At 38.0% G+C, this 24,726-nt stretch overlaps 1 protein-coding gene across 5 annotated transcripts in view; it reads left to right on the top strand.

The window, feature by feature from the left end:
* Nucleotides 1-24,726, top strand: part of crybg1.L (crystallin beta-gamma domain containing 1 L homeolog) — a 141,934-nt gene that overhangs the window by 63,706 nt on the left and 53,502 nt on the right. The window contains exon 1 of one of the 5 annotated variants that reach the window (XM_018263348.2): nt 15,520-15,575. The exons of 2 other annotated variants lie outside the window; for them this stretch is intronic. Coding sequence is in view for 1 of the 3 variants with exons in the window: in XM_041563005.1 (XP_041418939.1) it covers nt 20,133-20,159 (27 nt within the window). In the remaining 2 variants the exon portion in view is untranslated. Of the gene's footprint in view, nt 1-15,519; nt 15,576-19,989; nt 20,160-24,726 lie in introns of those variants that run through there. 2 more of the 5 variants (XM_041563005.1, XM_018263349.2) reach the window with 2 other exon arrangements.

Raw genomic sequence — 24,726 nt, 5'->3', positions numbered from 1 at the left:
TTCAGATAGTTCACCAGAAATAAATACTTTTTCAAATGACTTTCTATTTTTTATTGATGATCATTTTCTAACACTGAAATGTAAAGTTTAATTTGTAGGAGTTCTGGGTGGGGGTCACCAACTCTGTTCTAAATAATGCATTAGTTGATACATTTCTTAACGTTGTCCCTGTTGAACTGAATCCCTGAGTTTCATTAAAGGCTGCTGTTAGAATTGATACAATAGTTGCTAATCCACAGATATTGCTGAGAAATGTATCAACTAATGTAGCAAATTGTAATAGTTCAGATTCTACACCTGAATTACTGAGCTCAGACTGAAACACCAGAGATAGGAACATTCAAATTTATACTTTTATTTTGGAAATATGAAAAAAAAAATTGAAAATTAGAAAGCAATTGGAAAAAAGTCTTTATTTCTGTTGAGCAATCTAAAAAACTAGAAAAAAAAGTGATTGAAAGGTGAACAATCCCTTTAAGCACAAAGTTGTGCAAAGGAAGCGTGATACAGTGCACACAGTTACTACAGGATCCTGTGCACAAGCTTGCTGACTGTGTTGGTTTGCAGTCTTTTATATATTATTATATAATATTATTATTTCTCCAGCCAAGTGCAGGATATAGTTACTTAGTGCTTAACACACGGTGATCACTGTGCACAACAATTGGTAAAAAGAGGTTTTGCATTTATATACAAACCAGAGACAGAATTCCTTGGAAGTACTGCAAAAGCATATTTAACTGTCTCTGCGAGTCAGAAGACTACTTAAATGCTTGAGGAAACCCATTCTGGAATATAATTCTTAGCAAGTATTTTTTAAAAGGTTTAAAAAATGTTATTGTAACCTATTCCTAAGATCTCTAGTAGTGAAGGGTTCAGACCATACAAAAAGATATTTGTTAATTTGCAAGGTCTCCAAATGAGCAGATGTTTGCCTAAATTGTTGACCATTGTGCAGGGCCCAAATCAGGCTGATCCAATTGTTGGCCGGTTCAAAACATTTTTTAAAAAAAACAAAATTTTGTGTTATAATGTATAGATAAAGTATAATTATAGCTACTGAGATTCTCAGCTTGCCTGAGTGTGTTCTTTTAGGGTGTATAATATATGTGCAACAAAAATATGCTGGCAAGTATTATTATGGGCATCTATAAAGATGCCAATGGCCACCCAAAACTATCCATTTGGAAAACAATCTCTCATGTAGTCGTACCAAAGTCGTACCAAAGATTAATAATCATCTTAGAAAACTGGACCAGGAACTGTAGAATAATGTTAATAACTTGAAAAATTAAAAATCCCATCAAGTTAAAAAATCCACTCACCATGAACAAAGGTGGATCTGGGTGCACATGCCCCAAACCTTCAGCTGAGGGGGAGTAATCACATATCCATGTTGAAAAAAGGCTGGCACAAACCAAATCAAAGGCAAAACTTTTATTGGTTATAATTACATCTTATTGTGTTGTAAAAAAAAACCTGACGCATTTTGTGCCCCTCGTTGGCACTTAAAATCATAGGTTATAATTGAGTGCCCATGAGGGACACGAAATGCATCAGGCTTTGTTTACAAAACAATAAGATGTAGTTTTCACCAATAAAATTGTTTTAAGCGTAAATTTTTGACTCTGATTTGGTTTGTGCCAGCCTTATTTCAACATGGACACAGGAACTGCAGATGCCTGCACTCCCAACACTCCAATTAGATGATGTGAGCAATCCAAGTGCACCAGCACACCACTAATATCCAGCCAAATGTCATCAGAGCAGGCTGATTCATTAGATGTCAACAATGCCAAATTTGGATGCAGCACAAGTCTAGATTGCACTAATATCCAGCCCAATGGTTCATCGTGTAATTTCGTACCTTGACTAAAATATAAGCTAACAGAGTGCAGTAGCTAAAAATAATACACGTGCTAGAAATTAAAAGTATTGATGAGCCAAACTGACCCATTATGCTTTGCTTTTAAAAAATTTTTAAAACCGCAAAATGTACCATATGCATTGGAGTCAGTGCGAAATTACATTGTGGTTAACGTGTTTTGGTTGGCCAGTTTGGATGGTGTGCTGGAGGATTCATGCCCCCTCTGATTGCTAGTTAGCAGATGAGATCTTGATGCTGGGTTGGAAACTGGCACGTCAATCCTAAGAAAGGGATATAACAGTCAATCTTGATATAGTAGTATAGTAATTGCAGGGATGTCAAGGGCAAGTCAATCTTGAAACAGTATGCTATTGTTTTTCCTGCGAAACAGACAACATGGCAAAAATTCTAGAACAGATTCATGTAAAAAATGGCAGCTGGTGAAACAGCAAGTTGCTGCATATCTTTACCAGGCTCATTCCTAATTCTAATGTATATGTGCAGTATTATCATCTCAAAATAAGACCATATACCAGGTTTATATGAAGCAACACTAAGGGGGTTATTTACTAAAATCTGAATTTATCTCATAATTTATTAAAAACAACCACAACCAAACTCGCATGCTCGACTTGACCTTATTTATTAATAAAATCACCCAAATAAATCAGATTGTGAAAAAACTAGATAAAATCGAGGGATAACCAGAATAGCTTGAATTTTTAGGGATTTTTCCCCAAATTGCTCAAAAAAGTTGGATTTTCAGGATAAACCGAGCACAGACCACGAAAACGTCAAATTGAGATAGGTACCTCTCCCATTGACTTATACAGGACCTCAACAGGTCTTTTCGGATGCAGGCTTTTTGCAGCATAGGGGTATAATACCTCTCACAAAAAATTTGATTCTTTGCCCCAAAAAGCCCAACCAGATAAATTTGAGATTTAGTACATAACCCCATTATTGTTTATATATTTTTTTGTGTAAACTTTGAGGCATTGACATTCATATTTACTCATATTGAGCATGAGCTATCATGTGTCATTTGCTAAGCTGCAAACAGGATAGTGTTCCATATGTCAAAGAGATGTTTTTTAAGTGGGTGTGGTTGGGCAGCATGCTGCCCCCTAAAATGTGGCCTCTCCACAAATCCGGGGGTGGAGATGGGAAAAGGAGAAGTAGAGGTCCAGGGCAGAGGGGTAGGGGAGAGGTGGGGGGCGATCAGGCCATGTGGCCTTGGGGCACAAATTGTTTAATTCCAGCCCTGGTTATTTGACAGTAAACAGTATGGGGAAAAGTAATTTTTTTTGGGAAAATTCACCAAAATAACAATTCATGGGGACATCAGCAATTTGCTAAAAGGCGAAGAAGACAATTTGCTAGCAGAAAAACTCAGTGCAAGAGAGAGTTTTGTGTCATTTCGCCCAGGAGAAAGATCGTTAATCCGCAAATTTATCAAAGTGTAAACTTTCCAATACGTTACTCTTTTCGCCAAAGTCTATTGATCAACATTATTGTCAGTGTCATCATATCCTGTATTCCAAAAAAAGTCATTAAAAAAGACAAAACACTTGGGTTTTTCATATTTTAATGAGGGATTATGTTTACAAGTAGTAACTGTTAAATATATGTTATTTGCAACTTTTTAACCATTTGAAGCTCATGCCACATTTGTATTAGGGTGGGCTCATGTGTAGGACATTAGAGGGTCTCTTTTATTTTGCTTCCTTGGACATTTTTAATAATAAGTGGCCACTTCCAGCAATTTAACCCACATCACTAATAAAGACACAGATAAAACTGATGTAAACGTAAGTATGTTAACAAAGATTTGCTAGAAAATTCACTGAGAAACTCTCGCACTGGTGAATTTTCACTGGCGGAAGTACACCATCGTTCATTTGCGGAGACGAAGTTTTGCATTTCAATAAATACGCGTATTCGCTATTAAATAATGTCTGACGTGGTATGGCGACGTTTCCAACGGCGAAAATTTGCACCTAAGTAAATCTGCCCCTATAAGTTAATTTATAATATATATTTTCAGCATTTCATGCAGATTATTATTTCCTTGTTATCTCATATATTACAACTTCACTATTTATAAATATAAACTATTCCACTCCATGCAAGTGCTCGAGTTCAAGCATCTGCTATAAACTCAGTAACGTAACAAAGCCCTAAGAGCCTAAGAAATCGGCACCAGGTGCCCATCTGTACACCAACCTATCGTCCTTCTTCAGCCGGTGTGTAGTTGCACCCAGCTCCTCTGGTAGCTCTGCTACTGCTTGAAATGCTATGCAATTTGTCCATGCATGGATACAGAATCTGCACTATGAACAACTTTTTATAAGCAGCAATTGAACCTATAAAACAAAACCCATTATAGTATATATGCTCCTTTTTTGTATCTAATACACATTAATAGTGCAATAGCAAACATGGGTACATGCCAAACGCTCATATCTTTGACGTGCATGTGGCACTCCAGTTGAATTGAACTATGTTGAACTTCCTCACACTTAACTACTAAAGACATCTAAATGCAATTCAAGTGCATTTGAACACAGTATGTTTGTAAAGGTACATCAAGCTTATCTGAATATACTGACAAGTGCCTATATTTGTATGTATAATCATGCATTCCATTTGACTAGTGTCAACATTTTCAAACAGCTTTGTGTACATAGTTTCACGTGTGCTATAGACTTTATTAGTTAGTGTTAATAAATGTTAGTTTTACTATGGAGAACCAGCTAGTTAAGACTGATTTGAGGAGAGCCAATCTGGTCACATCCAGATTAAAGGAAAACGATATCCTAAAAATGAATACTTAAGCAACAGATAGTTTATATCATATTAAGTGGCATATTAAAGAATCTTACCAAACTGGTATTTATATTTAAGTAAATATTGCCCTTTTACATCTCTTGCTTGGAACCCCCATTTTGTGATGGTCTGTGAGCTGCCTCAGAGATCACCGGACCAGAAATACTACAATCTCCATAGACGCAAAGATTTTTCTTGCCGAACGACCGATTTTAGCGAAGTCCGACCAATCCTTAGAAATTATCATGCGGTTAGTGGGTTTCAAACGATCGTACATCTTACGATCTGTTAGAAAATTGATCGGCCAGGTTTAAAAATCGTTATCGTCCCAGCTCAATCTATCTATATTTGCAGGGCCAAGCAGGCAGCTACTCTTCAGTTTTGCTGGCAATATCGCCTGAAATGGTCTTTTTAGTTGATGGACACATCGTACATTTAAACAATCATTTCGAGATAATCGTGGTCTCACGATAACGATTGGATCTTTTAAAAATCTTTACATCTATGGCCAGCTTAACTGTAACAGGAAGAAGTGTTGAAGCAAAAGACACAATTCTGTCTGTTAATTGGCTTATGTGACCTTACAAGTATAGTTTGTTTGGTATGTTTGTGTGCACAGTGAATCGTATGATCCCAGGGGCGGCTCTTATTTTTTAAAATGGCAATTTTCTATTTATGTTTACCCAATGACACATACTACTAGAAAAGTATATTATTATGAAAATGGTTTGTTTACATGAAGCAGGGTTTTACAGATGAGCTGTGTTATGCAATATCTTTTTATAGAGACCTACATTGTTTGGGGGGTATAGTTTTCCTTTAACTACCACAAAATGTTCCTTAAAGGGATACTGTCATGGGAAAAAAGGTAACCAGATAGCAACTCAATAACACAAGATAACAGCTGCCTAGTAGATCTAAGAACAGCACTCAATAGTAAAATCCAGGTTCCACTGCAACACATTCAGTTACATTGAGTAGGAGAAACAATAGCCTGCCAGAAAGCAGTTCCACACACACCAAAATCCTGGACAGCGCACTCTTCGGATCACTTAAGGAATCGCCTGGTCATCAATTCATTGGTAAAAAACTTGATTTTTATTAAATATTCAACATATTAACAAGCTGTATAACCCTGCGCCATGAGGTCTGACGCGTTTCGTGTCACTGCACTTCATCAGAGACCAGAAAAGCAGTTCCATCCTAAAGTGCTGGCTCTTTCTGAAAGCACATGACCAGGCAAAATGGCCTGAAATGGCTGCCTACAGACTAATATTGCAACTAAATAAATACACTTGCTGATTCAGGAATTCAATTTTATATTGTAGAGTAAATGAATTGCAGTGTAAACAGTGTACAATTTAGAAATAAAAACTACATCATAAAAACCATGACAGAATCCCTTTAAGGTGAGAGAATTGTACACTGCCATGTTTAGCGCCACCCATCTTCTCTATTTAATGCACCCTTTTATTCATGCCACACTAAATAAGAAGATAAGGTTTGTATCTGTGCCTTTATTTTGGAAAAATGTAAATTAAAATTGCATTGGTGAGTGCAATGAAATAGTTTTAACATTTCCCACAAAGCAGCAGTTTTCTTATAGTTAATTTGGGTTGGATATACTTGTCCATTAGATTGAATAAAAGTTACCCAAAGCCCCACAGTCTTTGTTGGGACAGAGTTGCATGTAAAGCAATCACCACTGCCATATACCACAAAAAAAAAAAACAGTATTCTGCCCACATTTTATTGATTTATAGTTGATAAATGCCCTTCTATTTTTTTCTAGATTAATGATTAGCTACTCTAGTAAACAATCACGAGTACAGTGATTTATGGTGTTGAAGGGAAGAAATGCATTGCCTAGGCCTGCAGTATCTTCTGGAATTCGCACACACAACCAGAGGCTATACAGTGTTTTTGAATTGTTAAGAGTGCTGGTATTTTAGTAAGATGACACTGCACTGAAAACTTGAACTACATTTTTTTCCAATAAAGTTTCATGGAACCGACGTAGATACAATTTACAAAGTATTTAGCAAATTCAGAATATTTTCCATTTACGTTAAAAAACAATAATAACAAACAAACAACGAACAGAAGTGGGTCATTGTCACCACTCATACATGAGAAAGACAGGGTATTGTCATGGATGTCTTCACCTTTTGGCCAAAGGAAATTTTTAGCCTGGCATAATTTTTTTTAAATGTTAGGCCACACATGACAACACACTAGACAGTGGCATATGTGATACTAATCAGTATTTAGGGGTATGGTGTAATGAAAGGGGTTTGGTCTGACATCAATGATACTTTGCCATTTACACTGTGATAGAAGTGCAGAATTACATATTTTTGGCAGTGTTGTTACCGATAGCGGTGTTCATCTGACCTAGATTGTTTGGGCATGTAACCTTTTGCTGTCTATAATTATGCCATGGCACCTCTTTTTTTGCCTATTTATTTAAACAAGCCTGTAGCATCCTTCATTATGTCACATGTGGCTGTGTCGTATAAATTGCAAACTCATTGGAAACATGTTTATTCACTGTATAAGCACTGCAAATATTCTAAAACTGATGAAAAAGAATTTTACTTTTACTTAAAAATATGCTTAAATTATCCTTATACAGTACACCAACTGTATGTGGAGGTTCAGTCCTGTGATCCTTTTTAAATATAACCAAAGGTTCCTGAGTGGTATCAAAGGAACCAAAGGGCAGATAAAAGGCAAGTGCCCATAGTGTGGTGTATAAAAAATCTGCACTTTTTATTAGAACTGAATTTTTTTATTGTTATGTTTTTATTGGTTTTTATAGCAAAGAGTAGAGTTAGGAAATAACAAAATAGCCATGAGGCTTGTAGAAGAATCAATGCGTTAGGCAAGCGTAAGGACAATAACAGGATAACAAGCAAATAGTAAGTTCTGCCGTGTTGCTCTGCTAGGGAGATATATCGGAGTGATGCTTAAAGGAAAACTATACCCCAAAAATGAACACTTAAGCAACAGATAGTTCATATCATATTAAGTGGCATATTAAAGAATCTCACCAAACTGGAATATATATTTAAGTAAATATTGCCCTTTTACATCTCTTGCCTTGAGCCACCATTTCGTGATGGTCTCTGTGCTGTCTCAGAGATCACCTGACCAGAAATACTTCAACTCTAACTGTAACAGGAAGAAGTGTTGAAGCAAAAGACACAACTCTGTCTGTTAATTGGCTCATGTGACCTAACATGTAGGGTTTGTTGGTATGTTTGTGAGTACAGTGAATCCTACGATCCCAGGGGGCGGCCCTTATTTTTTAAAATGGCAATTTTCTATTTATGATTACCCAATGGCACATACTACTAGAAAAGTATATTATTATGAAAATGGTTTATTTACATGAAGCAGGATTTTACATATGCGCTGTTTTATTCAATATCTTTTTATAGAGACCTACATTGTTTGGGGGGTATAGTTTTCCTTTAAAGGAAAGCTATACCCCCAAAATAAATACTTGAGCAACAGTTTATATCAAATGAAGTGTCATATTAAAGAATCTTACCAAACTAGTATTTATATTTCAGTAAATCTTGCCCTTTTACATCTCTTGCCTTGAACCACCATTTCATAATGGTCTCTGTGCTGCCTCAGAGATCACCTGACCAGAAATACTACAACTCTAACAGGAAGAAGTGTGGAAGCAAAAGACAGGACTCTGTCTGCTAATTGGCTCATGTGACCTAACAAGTATAGTTTGTTTAGTTTGTGTGCACCGTGACTCATACGATCCAAGATGGCGGCCCTTTTCTTTTTATGATTACCAATGATACATACTAAAAAAGTATATTATTGTGAAAATGGTTTATTTACATGAAACAGGGTTTTTCATATGAGCTGTTTTATGCAGTATCTTTTTATAGAGACATACATTTTTTGAGGGGTATAGTTTTCCTTTAAAAAAAAAACGTGGAAAGTAACAGGGGGTGGGGTCTAGGAAGGGAGGAGGGGCATGGGATGAGAGTTTTCTTAGTAAGGAACTCTCAAGCTATGGGCTGTTTTTTTGTCTTTCTCCTTCCAGTAACGAATATATATTGCATGTGCCACCACCCTAAAAAGAATTCAGGTTAACTATTGTGCAGAGTAATCCCTGGTTTGTTTGTCTGTGTGAGCTGAATATTCTTCAAAGCATCTTAATTCCTTTGTTTTGAGCACCCATTCTATCACTGTTGGAACAGCCGGTGATTTCTAGTACTTAGGTCCAGGGCACCTCTTATTGTACAACAAAGTGAAAAATATATAAAAGCAATGTCATCTTACTATTCAGCAAGTTATTTTTGGCCATCGGTTTTATTCCTTTATCTTACCCTAACTGGCCTTTGCCGGACCTCCCCTAGCTGGCACTAAACCCACGTTTTAGCAACTGCTGCTTTAATAACTGGTGCAGGTGCTGTATCAATAAATTAAAACGATGGTTATAGTTGCGGTCCCAGAGAATATAGAGATTGATTTCATAATTCAATCTTTTGGCAAGGTGGTAGACCTTATATAGGCTGTATAATAATGGTTGTATAATAATTTCCAGCAATATAGTGAAGGCAGCCTAAGCCAGTGACATAGAGCAGCTATAGAAAATCAGAGAAATTGCTGAAAATTTAACACAAGAACTTTTTTGTAAACCATTTTTGTCCGTGTAAGTAGATTATTGATGGTCACATGCAACAAACTTTAACTGTAGAAATCATGTGTTGCCAAATACCTCTGAGCAAGTGGAGTAAGTAGTTGTTTATATTATATTGTCTGTCTCTTGCATTTCAGAAATAGACTGCAATGAATGGTCTAGGAATTAGATTTTATCACATAAGGGCAACTTCTCTCACCTTAGTACCCATTGATTCTAAGAATAACTCTGGAAGTGAAAACAGTGAATCAAAGCAACTTAAAAATGGGCATTGAAGAATAAATATTTAACATTCACAAGGCCTTAAAGGAGAATGAATGCTCCAATCGATGGGGGTCCCAAATGTTAGGGCTCCCCCTCAAGGATTGTAATGACTTACCTGATACTGTTTCGGGGGGTACAACCTCCCTTCGTCAGGATTGTACCCCCCGAAACGTTGATATTGGTGGTGAACACAAATAAAAGAAAACTGCAGAAAATTGGTGTGTGCGGATCCATAATTGAAACTGCTGCCATTGGAAGGCCACGTCAGGCCGAAGGATAACCAGCACCACTAAAGCAGATAAAGTGAGTAAAATTCCAGGTGTGCGGTGTAACCTTTACAATTACCTGATACTGTACCAAGAGTTGGTGCACCTGTTAGCAGAAAACTGCACCGACCTAGGGCACTTGCGAGAGAGCAATCTTCTTTCTTCGGCATCCAGTGGCCTAAGCATGCATAATAGGGTGAATAAGCCAGATTGTTTGTTAAAGTCTGGCTTTTAACTCATGCATGCCTGCTTGAAGAAAGAAGGAAGGAAGAGGATTGCTCACTAGTGCATGGGCAGGTGCAGTTTTCTGCTAACAGGAGCACCGGCCCAGGGTATCAGGTAAGTCATTACAATGCTTTGGGGGTGCCCTAACATTTTGCATCCCCCATCGATTGGAGCTTTCATTCTCCTTTAAAGGTGTTGTTCACCTTCCAAATTCTTTTTTTCAGTTGAAAATAATGATTTTTTTCTAAATTTTTTTTTAATTCAAAGTTTAATTTTTCACATTGTCACTCCCTGGAGTAGCTGGGAAGGGGAGTCACAAGATGTTCTAATTTGATACATTAGCTGATATTTCTTTTCTTTGGCCCTTCTGAGAATAAATCCCCCAGTTTCATTAAAGTCAGTTGTTACAATTACACTACAATAGTTGCTAATATTGCACCAATAATTTTCAGCCCTTTTAATTCAATTAAAACAGAAAGGAAAAAGTATATTTCTGGAGTACTGTTAACAGCTGAACTGAAAAAATGCTTAAATTCTGTTAAAGAAAAAATAAAGCAATAAATAATAATAAATAAGCCTCATTTGATTGTAAGTTGGGCTAAAAACACATAGTACAGTGTTTTCAGGCTATAGGAGCAGTGTTAGTTGTTTTCTATTGAATTCAATAACAAGTGGCAGTACTCTGCCGGCTATATTCAACTATGGACATTGGGCACTGAAATTTAAACAATTAATGAGACATATAGACAAAAACAAAAGGTCCTCTGCCCTCATCACATTATCAATATATTAAGAACATTTAAACATTTTGTACTTTAGTCACTAAAAAATAGGGATGCACCGAATTCAGGATTCGGCCTTTTACAGCAGGATTCGGATTCGGCCGAATTCTTCTGCCTGAACCGGATCCTAATTTGCATATGCAAATTAGGGGCGGGAATGGGAATCGCGTGACTTTTTGTCTCAAAACACGGAAGTAAAAAATGTTTTCCCCTTCCCATCCCTAATTTGCATATGTACATTAGGATTCAGATTCGGTTATCAGCCGAATCTTTCGTTAAGGATTCGGGGGTTCGGCTAAATTTGAAAAAGTGGATTTGGTGCATCCCTACTAAAAAATGCCTTAACCTTGCCCTTGTTTGTCTATATATTGTAAATCTCAAATGTAATTCATTTTAATTTCTAAAATCAAGCATGAGTAATCAAGGTAGTAAGATGATAAGATTAAAAAGCCCAAGTAATTCTTTCCTCTGCCACATTTAGTAGTTCCAGGAATGACTGTCTATTATTTGTAGTTTCATGACAAACTGAACAGAAAAAGGAGGCCCATTAAAGTAAGTAAATGCCTTCAGATGAGGATGTGCAGACAGAGAATGCTATGGAGGAGGGGCAGGCATGTAGGTGTGAGGTGCTGAATACAGCCAGACACAAGACAGAATTGCTTTCAGCATGAGCACTTAGTTCTCTTGCACTTCTCTGTAGGATCTTTATTAAATTTTCCTATGCCTCACCCCCACCAATTTGGCTATACAAGGAATCCGACATTTAGAATTACTAAAGGAGTTGTTGATTTCTATGATTTCAGGCAAAGAAAATTACAGACAGATCAGCCTAGTGTGTAAAAAAATACAAATGGGAGTTTAAAAAAATCAGCTACTCATCATTTTGGCTACAAAAATACTGGCTATGGCAATTGGTGGCGATAGCAAATATTTATTGGTGGTGTGCATCAGATCAAGTTTTGTCCCAGTTTTATAGCTGTTTTTAAGACAGTTGGGCTAGAATTGGGCTGAAACATAAACATGATACCATTATACCAAGGGCAGGGCAGTTTCTAGGTCAGGAGAATCCTCAGGTGGCTCCTGCAATGCCTACCCCCCTCCCCTCTGCGGAGGGGTCTGGGTGATGGCCACATAACTAGTGTGAAGAGGGCAATTGCAGGAAATTAGTCTCTTAAAGGACCAGCTTTTTGCTGCTTCTCATCGGCACAGCGCCCCGACTAAGAGCTAAACTACAAGGAAGATTTTTGTCATATTTTGTGAGTCAGATTTTGGATGGCAAAATCTTCCATGTAGTTTATACATTCAATTTTTGTATTAGTCCCATTATATATTGACCCGACATTTCAGTTCCAGTGCAGAACTTTCATCAGGGAACTTTCCCTGATGAAAGTTCCGCACTGGAACTGAAACGTCAGTTATAATAAACCTTTTGTTTGCCTGACTGATCTTCATGTTATAAATCCTTGGAGTGCTGTCACATTGCTTCTTTATATTATTCTCTACGGATTAGCACCCAGGTTGTTACCCTGGCTTATGGTGTGCGCTCCCTAAGACTGTTTATCTATGAGCTGGAGAGAGTGCAGAGACGTGCAACTAAATTGGTTAGGGGGATGGAAGACTTAAATTATGAGGGTAGACTTTCAAGGTTGGGGTTGTTTTCTCCGGAAAAAAGGCGCTTGCGAGGGGACATGATTACACTTTACAAGTACATCAGAGGACATTATACACAAATAGCAGCGGACCTTTTTACCCGTAAAGTGGATCACCGTACCAGAGGTCACCCATTTAGACTAGAAGAAAAGAACTTTCATTTGAAGCAACTTAGGGGGTTCTTCACAGTCAGGACAGTGAAGTTGTGGAATGCACTGCCGGGTGATGTTGTGATGGCTGATTCAGTTAATGCCTTTAAGAATGGCTTGGATGATTTTTTGGACAGACATAATATCAAAGGCTATTGTGATACTAAGCTCTATAGTTAGTATAGGTATGGGTATATAGAATTTATGTGAAAGTAGGGAGGGGTGTGTGTATGGATGCTGGGTTTTCATTTGGAGGGGTTGAACTTGATGGACTTTATGGTACTTGAAAAAAAGTCATAACAATCATTTCACACTAGGTGGCAGCATTAGCTTCTTGGACACCAGGAAACAGTTAAATGAAAGGTATTATTTTATTTTATTAACATGTATATATATAGCGCCGACATATTATTGATTTAATGCAATATACATTGGAGAATAAAAAAAAAATGCCATTCTGCTGTACTGTATAGCAACCATCCCTTTAGAATACAAATACTACCGGCGCCTGAAACAATATTTCTTGTCCTGTGCCGCCCACTGCCACTCGCACAAGAACAGCATTAACTTGCAAAATCACTCACCCCTCAAATTAATTATTTGTTCTGTTCCATAGCTTGGAGTTGTGCCCCCTAGGCAATGCCTCTGCTGCCTACCACTAGTTCCAGTCATAAATACTACTAATCTGCCTTTGCTTAATTTTTGTAATAAACATTTTTATAAGGTTACTTGCAGAGTGCTGTTTCTCACAAGCTGCCTAATGCTTCCACCCTTCCTGAGTCCTGACTATGTAACACCTGTCCTACTCAACTACACATCTGTTCTTTTGTGTCACTACCAACTATACCAACTATTATGCCTGACTTGCTCTTAACATGGCATGTTTTTCTTACAATTGCAATGTCTTCAAAAGAAAAACATTTAAATACAGGTATGTGATCTATTATTCAGAATACTTGAAACTTGTTGATGTCAGATAGCAACAACCTTTGTTATGGTTACTAACAAAAACATTTAAATGATCATTTGCTGTTCTTTTCTCCGTTTGCCTAACTCAATAAACAATGTATCAGAAATCAGCTATCATCCACCCAAGACTACAATTCCCACAATGCCTTGCAGAGGTCTGTTAATTACAAGACATGATGGGAAATAAAGACTTAGCTGGAGGGGAGCTGAATACATATACTACATTCTGAGAGTATGAGTAATCAGGATGTAGTTCATTGCTATAGTAATTTCAGCCTGTATTTTTTTCATTTGTGACAACTTGGAACCTTGGAAGCATGGGAATGTTCAGTAGTCTGTGCCTTAAAGGAACAGTAATGCAAAAACATGTTTTAAAGTAAATAAAATATAATGTACTGTTGTCCTGCACTGGTAAATCTGGTGTGTTTGCTGCAGAAACAATACCATAGTTTTTATTTAAAAAATTGCTGTGTATTCATTCTACACAGCGATTGTGTAGCAATTGCTGTGCACCCATTTAATGGAAAAAAATGCACAAGTTACATAGCAATATAATGGTGTTCTACTGAGCTTATCTTTATCCACTTTTTAACCTGTGTCATTTAGCTCTATTTCAATTGCCTCCATTGCGACGCAGCAACTTGTTTGTAGACACAATAGTATTGTTTCTGAAACATCATAGTTTAATTACTATAAAACAATATTTTTTTTTTGGTGGTGTGGTTACTTTAAACCAAATAAAGCAAGTATTGTCAATCCAGGTAGCTTTGAAAGACTTGCATGTGCTGCAGGACATACATTACAGAGGAATGTATTTAGAGTATAATGTTCCAAGTACAATTTACAGCCTGCATTCTGTACTTTTACCTTTCTTAAAGTTGAAAATAGTTGCAAAATTTCAATATTTTACACATATTTAAATGGTACTTGTAATTGGCTATTGTGTAAAAACCACTTTTGTTAGTTCATTTGTTTTCCTTTTCTGCATAAATACAATTGGGCGGAGCACAAAGCTACCAGGTAGGCTTAAGACCCCATTTAACTTACCTTATTCTGATGACATCAAACCAGACTGGTTCACTTGCCCTGTTGTGGGTAAGCTGCTAGGATCCTGTAACTATTACAGTATTACAATAAAAACTATTAGCAGATTAGGCAATACAGGTATGGGATCCATTAATTTTAGCAAACTTAATGTGTGGCACTCCAATTTATGGAAAGATCCCTTATCCAGAAAACCCCAGGTTCAAACAATAGCTCCTATACCTGAAAATAAAACTGCAAGCTGAACACACTGATTGACGTTAGGATGAAAATACCTAAGCAGGAAAATTCCTTAATAAATACAGTCTAAATATCATTTTTTTAAAAATAAAATGAAAAACTGAATATGATTCATACACTGGGAATGTGCCCCTTTAAAACTTATGACAAAATAACATTGAGAAGCTACCGATACTAAAACAATGATGATTCATTAAGTTGCCATTAAGCATTCAGTGGCTAAGGAGGTAATTCACCACTTCAGCTGTATATGCAGGGGGCAATTCCTACATTAAGCCAATCACCTCTGAGGGCTTATTAACCCCTGACCCTATCATGGAGAACAATCATTTTTGCAGGGATGGATTTACATAGTAGGTGCCCCTAGGCCCACTGCCGTTCGTCGCCCTGTCCCCTCCTTTTTATTCAATTGAATTTTCATCATCGGGACCAGAGCAATAGGGATTGGTGTACAGTCTTTTTAAAAACTATCGCATCTCCTGTGCTACCCCAGTGTTTTTGAACCAATGTGGGTGTGGTTGGGCAGGTTGGGTTGCCGCCGCCTAAAATCCTGCCACCCTAGGCCCGGGCCTTGGTGACCTCTCCACAAATCCAGGCCTGCATATTGGCAAACATAAGGTAAAGCTGCCCCGCCTCTCTGGCTAAATAGCAATCTTGTGCTGGCCTCTCATCGTCCAGTACAGTGCATTTTGTAATGTTCTTTTAATTGGATAATAATGTCACAAATTTTGTACTGGATCTAGTAACTCATTGTGGTCAGATTTTCCAGTTTTTATAAAGATAATTGGTTGCTAGGGGTTACTAGACCTGGTGCAAACTGTTCTGCTTTTTATTATATTACTTTAAATTATTAACCAGCATATTGATTTTAAGTGTACATTGGAAGATAGCCAGCTAGGAGAGGCAGACCCTATAGCTGTGGTGGGAGAAAATACACGTAGTGGAGAAAAGCCCAGGAGTAATTTTTGCTGGTGGTCAAGTTACTTGCCCTGCAGCTTACACCACCTGGAATGAATAATTGATGATATTCTGATATCTGATAGTATGATAGTGTAATAGGCAGACACAGCAGGTAATGGATAAATACAATAGCAGCTAACACCTGCAACAAAGTCTTTGCCATACTGTCTTATTTAATAATGATCTTATAAAAGCTACTAGGTTTGTACCCCTAAAGAAATATCTGTACAACGTGTTCCATAAATTCCAGGCATAAATAAATAATTTAACAAGCTGCAGAACATCCCTGGTCACAGTTAAGTTCATGTACACATAGAGAGGTGTACAAGGTTCCGAAGCCCATCAAAGCCCTGAAGTGCGAATAAGGTGCAAATATTTGCCTTCCCTTTCTTATCCCAGGAATATGTAGACATGACAGGGGCTCATCTATGTTATAACAACTCCCAGTTTACCCCTTCAGGCAGCACTGTTATGGAATGGGGAGGAGGGCACTTGTGGAATGAGCCGGAGGCTGCCTGCACCACCCTTTTTAATCCTCCTCACTAGACATATTTGTGTTCTGTGGTATGTTGCCTGTTAATATTACTTAATCTTTAAAGTGTTTTATGGCTATTCTTGTAGTCAGAAAGAATGTAGGTTAAAAAAAAGGAATTCATGTGCTGGCCTTGGATGGTATAGAGAGAAACTGCCTCTTTAATCCTTATACATTAGTTTTGCTTTATTTAAACCATCATATCATTGTTTTATTTGCATATACAGTATTTTTCTTTTCTTATAGTTTTCTGAAATATTTAATGTTTTATGGTGCTTTTACAAATTATGTTTGCGTGTTACTGTGGTACTTCTGTGGTTGATAGCATAAGTAATTTGGATGTACTATAGCTGAATGATTGTTCTGAGAACACAAAAGTCAGCCAGTAATTTTCCAGAAACAGATTGTAGCATGAGTCAGAAATAGGACTAAAAGTTGGGTACACTCACACAAAAACATATTGGTTTGCAACTGTAATTTCTTTTTTATATTACAGGTATGTTATTCCTGTTTTCCGTATAATAGATCTTTCCATAATTTGGATCTTCATATCTTAAGTCTACTAGAAAATCATGTAAACACTAAATAAACCCAATAAGCTGGTTCTGCTTCCAATAAGGATTAATTATATCTTAGTTTCGATCAAGTACAAGGTACTGTTTTATTATTACAGACAAATTACAGGAAGCCATCTCTCTAGAGTCCTTTCAAGCAAATAATTATTTTTTTTTAAAAAAGAGGAGGAGAGGTAATAGATTCTGCACCTCTATGAAATTCAGTTGATGATACCATCACATTTATATTATTTAAAGCTTAAAGTGGACCTTTCACTTACACATTAAAAGCTGTATAACAAAAGTAATTTGCAAATTAAACTTGGAACCCAAATTGTTTTTTTCATTAAATCATCCATACCTGTTATAAAGGAGTTTAAATATCTGAGCTATCAATCAAATATTATCTGCCCCGCCTCTATGGGGTGATACACAACTTGTCTTAATAACAGTGTCCACAAAATGGCTCCTGCCTGCTTGCTGTGATTGTGTAATAATACCAAGACTGAAGGAAACCAAATTTAAATAATAAATGTAGTGAAGGTAAGTTTTATTTTGCTCAACTGACATGATAAAAAATTATTATTATTATTATTATTATTTCTTAGGGTGACAGGTCCCTTTTTAAGTCTGCCCACTACACAATATTTTCTGGTGCCACAGGAATACATTCATTGACTTTAATTTGAATTATATATTTTTTCACCCTTGCAGACCTGCAGCTTCTCGTGCAATAGAAGTAGTTATTTTGTATGTAGACAATGGTATTATGAGAAGACTTGCATTTGGTCTTCATTAAAAAAAAGGCATTGCTTTTTGTTCATAAAGTCATTGGTTTGGAATTTAATCAGCAATCTGGTTGCTAAGGTTTAATTAACCCTATATGTTATTTTTGAAATTCACATGACTTGCAAAATTGGAATTTCACTGGGCCTGCAACAGCCCCCCTCTCCCCTCCTAATGATGGACTTGACTATATCTGTACAATTTAGGAGTAATGGTTACAGGACAAACTCTGTAAAGGTGCTCATGGCCGAGCTCAAAAAATTGTCAATTGCGGATACAAGACATGGTGTTTAAACGTTTAGGAAGAATTAACGTCAACAAGGGCCTGGGGCCTAATGGAATACACCCTCTGTACTTAAAGAACTTTAGTTTTTAACTAAAACAAGAGTGGTTTTATGAACAACAGATGTCAGACAAGTTTAATAGATTATCAAACTGAAAGTACCGTAGCTTTAATAAATACATGTTACACAAAAAGGTTGGAATTAATGACACGTATCTTTTTTCAACCTCATGAACTACGTTACTATTTGTCATAAAATTGTGTGGAGCTATGATTATTTTAAATTGTGAGGTAACTTTTTGTAATGTCCAAATAAAACCTCATGGGCACTTATAATTAGGGATGGGCGAAGTTGACCTGTTTCAGTTCGCCAAAAATTTGCCACCAGTGCAATGTCGCTGACGCCCATTAGAGTCTATGGGCATCAAAAAAATTTTCTCACACGGCTACATTTTTTTCAAGGGCGTCTTTTTATTTTGACGCACAACGCCATACAAGTCTATGGGCGTCATTTTTTCGGCGAAACAAGGCAAAAAAATTCACCCATCTCTACTTGATTCATTCCTGATTTTTAAACATTACTCCTATTCTCTGACAAGGAACCAACAGCAAACTGACCCTGGAAGTAATTGTCAGTAGTTGCATACATATATATTGTACTGCTCCTGTTATAAACTCTGCTGATTTGCTTAAAATATATTTTAAAACGGTTCTGGTGCGAGGTAGTGCTTCCCAGTGAATGGCTCCTTGCTGTGCTGACAAGCAAGGCATATGTGTGGACTTTGTTATAATGACTAACTAAACCTGCAGTGCCAGGCAAAGCAGGCAACATCCAGCCCCCCGCCCCGCGTGTGCAACCGTGCTCAAACAAGAACGTGCGTGCGCAACCGCGTGTGCTTTGCAGTCAGCGGCACCCGGTTAACCTTCTTCAGTGGCAGACTAGTGGTAGGCTATTTATGAGGTATGTGCCTGGCTTTCGCCCTAGGCACGAGCCTCTTCTCCCTACCCAGGGCCGGAACTAGGGGTAGGCAGTAGGTAGGAGTAGGTGCCCGCCTAGGGCGCAATCATGATGGGTGTGCACTTTTAAGGGGCTTTTGTTTTCTTTTTTTAACCCTGGTTTGCTTGGCCTTTATAGTTTTATAAACTGCCTATTCCAACCCCCTCTTGCCCCCATTTGTACTGCGGGCACTCCCCACATCCCTCTTGGCAGCTGCTGGCACAGATACATATTTGGGGGCAATATGATGGATTTTTGGCTCCTACTTGCACAAGTACATATTTGGGGACAATATTGTTGATTTTGTGGTTGCTGCTGGCAGAGGTACAAATTGGGGTAATATGATAGGTGCTGGAACAGGTACACAGATGTTTGGGGCATAATGATGGATTTTTGGCTTCTGCTGTCACAGGTACACATTAGGGGCAATATGATGGATTTTTTTGGGATTTGCCGCTGGCATAATTACAGACTGGGGGTAACACTAGGATGGATGTTTTGTCTTATGCTGGCACAGGTATAGGTTGGGGGCAATCTGAGGGATTGACTACCGTTTGCACAGGCACAAATGGGGGTAATATGAATGGTAAAGTGGGAAATAGTAATGTAGGACCAGGTGGTGGGGGGGCACTTTGCTTAGGGTGCCAAAATTCCTTGGCAGGACCTGTCCCTTCCCCTAATCTTCATAGTCATATTGTCCCTACCCCTAGTTCCACTCCTGTAAACCTGTATGGATTCAGACCCCTCTCCATCTCCCCTCCCCACACAAATTTACCGCCTGCAGTCAAACTGCTAGACAATTGTAGTAAAGACACGTGTGAAGTTTGGCACAGAGCCACACACGGCTAACCTGTTACTTAGAGAGCTCTTCCTGTAACAAAGAAACCTCAAGCACATTGGTAGGTACGACTGGACATAGGCAATAGCAAACACCCCCTGCCGTGTGATCTATGCGCCCAGGTGGACGGACGTGTCAGACCCACTTCTCCCTTGGCTAAACTGTTCCCACACTCCCAATCCGCGCGTTGAACTTCGCTGTGTATCGGCGGGAGAGCTGCGGCCAATGAGTATGAGTCGGGTGTTTGCGCGGGTAATCAGTGCTCAGTAGGATCTGGCTGTGGGATGGCGTCGAGCTGCCGGTTGCGCATTTGACATACACACTCGCTTATATATATGACCTATACATCCAAATTCATTTCCAGTGAAACAAAGTCAGTACTATTCCAGAAATGGGACAACTCTTGGAAATGTTACCACATACATACTAAACCATGAGTTCAGCCTGTAGCTGGCTGCTTAGTGAACAAACAAGTAAGCAGCAAGTATGTTGCTGAACTACAACTCACCTGCAGTTTTTGGGCTTTGGAGGCTAGTGTTGTGGTAAAACAGCAGGTTGCACATGGCTGCACTAAGCAACCAGCTCTGAATTCTGATACAATGCCAGGTGCTTACTTTGCTGAGAATTGCTTTCACATTATTTGTAAATAATGACAACATCATTCGCTATAGTTCTGTGAGTCTGCAGCCAGGCTGTGTCCCTCCAGCTCTTCTTCAGGTTCTTTGAATTCTAATGCAGCCATAGCTGAGGGGAAACATTAGTTGCTGGAGGGAAGTGAGACTTTTGTGTTATTTGGCCCTCAGCTATTTCTCACACATTTTTGTATTGGTACAAATTATATGTCATATACTGCTGCATTTCTTGCATTTTTACATGAATTATATTTAGGGCATGAAACATAAATAATTCCCAAAGTAATGTGTGCATCGGATGACCTATTCAATTAATGAATTCGTTGCAGCCGCTTTTCCCACTTTTTGTTTTGCGTTCACTCCTCCAGCTTCCAGCATTCTTTGTTAAAACTTAATGAATAAAAGTAAAAAAGGCAAACACGTTTATGCTACCTACATTGCTAAGCAAAAGTACACTGTGTACCTAAAACTAACCAGACACCTGTTTCTCATTACTCAACCTAGGGTGTTAAAGATATGTCACCTTTAAAGGGGTTCTTCACCTTCCAACACTTTTTTTTCGGTTCAGTTGGTTTCAGATAGTTCACCAGAAAAAAAGACTTTTTCCAATTACTTTCTATTTTCTATGTAACACAGTTTTGCTAATATTGAAGTGTAAAATGTCATTCTAAAGCAGCTCTATGAGGGGGGTCGCCGACTCTGTAAACTGTTCTAAATTGATACATTTTGTTCATACATTTCTTATCTTTGTTCCTGCTGAGCAGACTCCCTTAAGTTTTCAATAAATACAGCTGTTAGAATTGATACAATAGTTGGATAGTTGTTAGATATAACAGTTGGATTGTACTGAGCTGCCAGACTGAAACACCAGGAACATTAAACTTTACACTTAGATTTTGGGAAAAACTGTAAAAATGGCAAAGCAATTGAAAAAAGTATTTACAGTAGAACCCCTATTTTACATCCCCTGGTTTTAAGTTTTCCCTCATTTTACATTGTTGTTTTGTGGTCCTACCTATATATAATATGCATTATACATTTCCCTGATTTTACATTTTCCTGGATTTTACACTATTTTTTTCTGTTCCCCTGAAAAACATAAAATGGGGGTTCTACTGTATTTCTGTGAACAACCCAGTACAGACCAATGTTGGTGACTCTTACAACACTTCAGCTTATGTCTGTCATTGATGTCTGACATTGCATATAATTATATTAGGTTTGTTTGCCTCTGATTCTCCATAAAACTATGCTCCTTAAGTATGAAACAAGTTTGTGCTGACATTGCTCCCAGAGCCAATATACTGTACATCTTGTCTTCCAATTTTACTTTCTTCACATATTTCACAAATTATTTTAGGGCTTATATACATTTCAGTCTTTACCTTCTATATTTGATTTGAAAACATTTTCTATGTACACTTGAGTTTAAGGGTAGAACTACATCAGCGACTTTGGTGCCTTTCCATGGAATCCGACGTGCTGTGCCAAAACGCAGGCGTCAAATCGGATGTGACGGAATATAATGTAAGAAATACAAATGTCAAGTCTTTTTGCAGTGTTCATCCGACAAAACACGACTGTCGGATGCAGACGCAGCATGCGTAGCCAACTTTGAAAGCATACATTATTAGTTTGATTAGGCTTGTGGTGCAGTAAGTTCATATTTAGTATACAAAATCTAACCTTATTCTTCTTTAGACTTTACATGCCCTTTAAGAACATTGCACATGGTGTGCCATAGGCCTTAGTAAATCTTATCTGTAAACATATTCAGAGCATTTTCAGTTTTCTCCGGGTTACTGACTCTGTAATCTTCATTCCTTTCATTGCTTTGTATGTAAATTGCAGGAAAATCACTTGCGCTGCCCTTTTCTTCCTAGCATGATGCAGATAGTCAAAATGTAGCTGAAATGTGTCTCGGTTGTAGGTATTTCTATATCTGCAGATCTGTCTGTTTTGGTTGTTCCTTCTGACCCTCCTCTTTGGCTATCTCTATATTGTGTTCCAAACCAGTTTCATGTTTTTCTATTCCCCTTTTTTTTAGGGATGCACCGAATCCAGGATTTGGATCAGGATTCAGCCAGGATTCAGCCTTTTTTAAGCTGGAATTGGCTGAATCCTTCTGCCCGGCCGAACCAAATCGGAAACCTAATTTGCATATGCAAATTAGGGGCGGAAGGGAAATGGTGTGACTTTTTGCCACAAAACAAGGAAGTAAAACATTTTTCCCCTTTCCACTCCTAATTTGCATATGCAAATTAGGATTCGGATTTGGTTCGGTATTCGGCTGAATCTTTCGCAAAGGATTTGGGGGTTCTACTCTAAATGATTTTGCTTCATCCATCTCCATATTATTGTTCAGTTCTATCTTCTTTCCTTTCCCTAATCTTTTATGCTTTGCAAGTAATATGTTTCCATTTCTATATTTCCACACATATATATTTTTTAAACCTTCTATGTTGTTGTTGCAAACAGTCATTTGTGTACTTGTAAATAGTGCTGGGGAACTGATGTGCTGTCAATTCTGCATTTATTAAAGCAAATGGTACGCACACCAACCTGGGAACTATCACAAAAATGAAAATTTAATATAAGCTTCATCATACTGAAATAAGACTTTCATTCTCTTTATTCTGTCTTCATGCAGGAGTTAGGTGTCAGTCATTGACAGTTAGATCCAATATATCTTATAAGGAGCTTCATTTCCTAGAAGAACTATTAGAGCTCACTCAAATAACTGATTTCAGTACAAACAAAATCTAACAAAATAACTGCCTTTTGCATGTTGAGAGACATGATGTCTGGTGATTTTAATAGAGTGAGCCTTGCAAAAGTATTCATCCCCCTTGGCATTTTTCATGTTTTGTTGCCTCCCAACATGGAATTAAAATGGATTGTTTGAGAGTTTGCACCATTTCATTTTTTTAATTGTGAAGCAAACAACAAATTGGACAAAAAAAAACAGAAATCTCCAGCGTGCATAACTGTTCACTCCCCCTAAAGTCAGTACTTTGTAGAGCCACCTTTTGTGACAATTACAGCTGCAAGTCGCTTCGGATAAGTCTCTATGAGCTTGCCACATTTGCCACTGGGATTTTTGCCCATTCCTCAAGGCTAAACTACTCCAGCTCCTTCATGTTGGATGGTTTTCGCTTGTGAACAGCAATCTTCAAGTCTGACCACAGATTCTCAATTGGATTGAGGTCTGGACTTTGAGTAGACCATTCCAACACATTTAAATGTTTCCCCTTAAACCACTCGAGTGTTGCTTTAGCAGTATGATTCGGCTCATTGTCCGTCTGGAAGGCGAACCTCCGTCCCAGTCTCAAATCACAGGCAGACTGACAGGTTTTGCTCAAGAATATCCCTATATTTAACACCATCCATCTTTCCCTCGACTCAGATCAGTTTCCCAGTCCCTGCTGCTGAAAAACATCCCCACAACATGATGCTGCCACCACCATGTTTCACTGTTGTGATGGTGTTCTTGGGGTGATGGGATGCGTTGGGTTTTAATCTCATCTGACCAGATCACCTTCGTCCATACATTTGGGGAGTTGCCCACATGCCTTTTGGCAAACTCAAAACGTGCCTTCTTATTTTTAACTTTAAGTAATGGCTTTTTTTCTGGCAACTATTCCATAAAGCCCAGCTCTATGGAGTGTACAGCTCATTGTGGTCCTATGGACAGAAACTGCAGTCTCTGCTGTGGAACTCTGCAACTCCTTCAGGGTTACCTTTGGTCTCTGTGCTGCCTCTCTGATTAATGCCTTCCTTGCCCGGTCTGTGAGTTTTGGTGGGCGGCCCTCTCTTGGCAGGTTTGTTGTGGTACCTATGTTGTGGTATCATTTTAGAAAAGGTGTGTTTATACTGACAGATCGTGTGACACTTGATCAGATTGCACACAGGTGGACCTCATTTCACCACTTATGTGACTTTTGAAGGTAATTGGTTGCACCAGGATTTTTTAGGGGCTTCATGGCAAAGGGGGTGAATACATATGGACATGCCAATTTTCAGTTTTTTTTTTTAATTCTTTTTTTTATATATATATATTTTTCTTATTCCACTTCACCAACTTAGACTATTTTGTGCAGATCCATCACATAAAATAAGATTAAGAAACATTTGCAGGTTGGAATGTAACAAAATAGGTAAAAAGCCAAGGGGGTGAATACATTTGC

The sequence above is a fragment of the Xenopus laevis genome, chromosome 5L (genome assembly GCF_017654675.1).
Source record: "Xenopus laevis strain J_2021 chromosome 5L, Xenopus_laevis_v10.1, whole genome shotgun sequence".
In the NCBI taxonomy this organism is placed as follows: Eukaryota; Metazoa; Chordata; class Amphibia; order Anura; family Pipidae; genus Xenopus; species Xenopus laevis.
The sequence above is the reverse complement of the archived record's forward strand: the minus strand, read 5'-3'. Positions and strand labels throughout refer to the sequence as shown.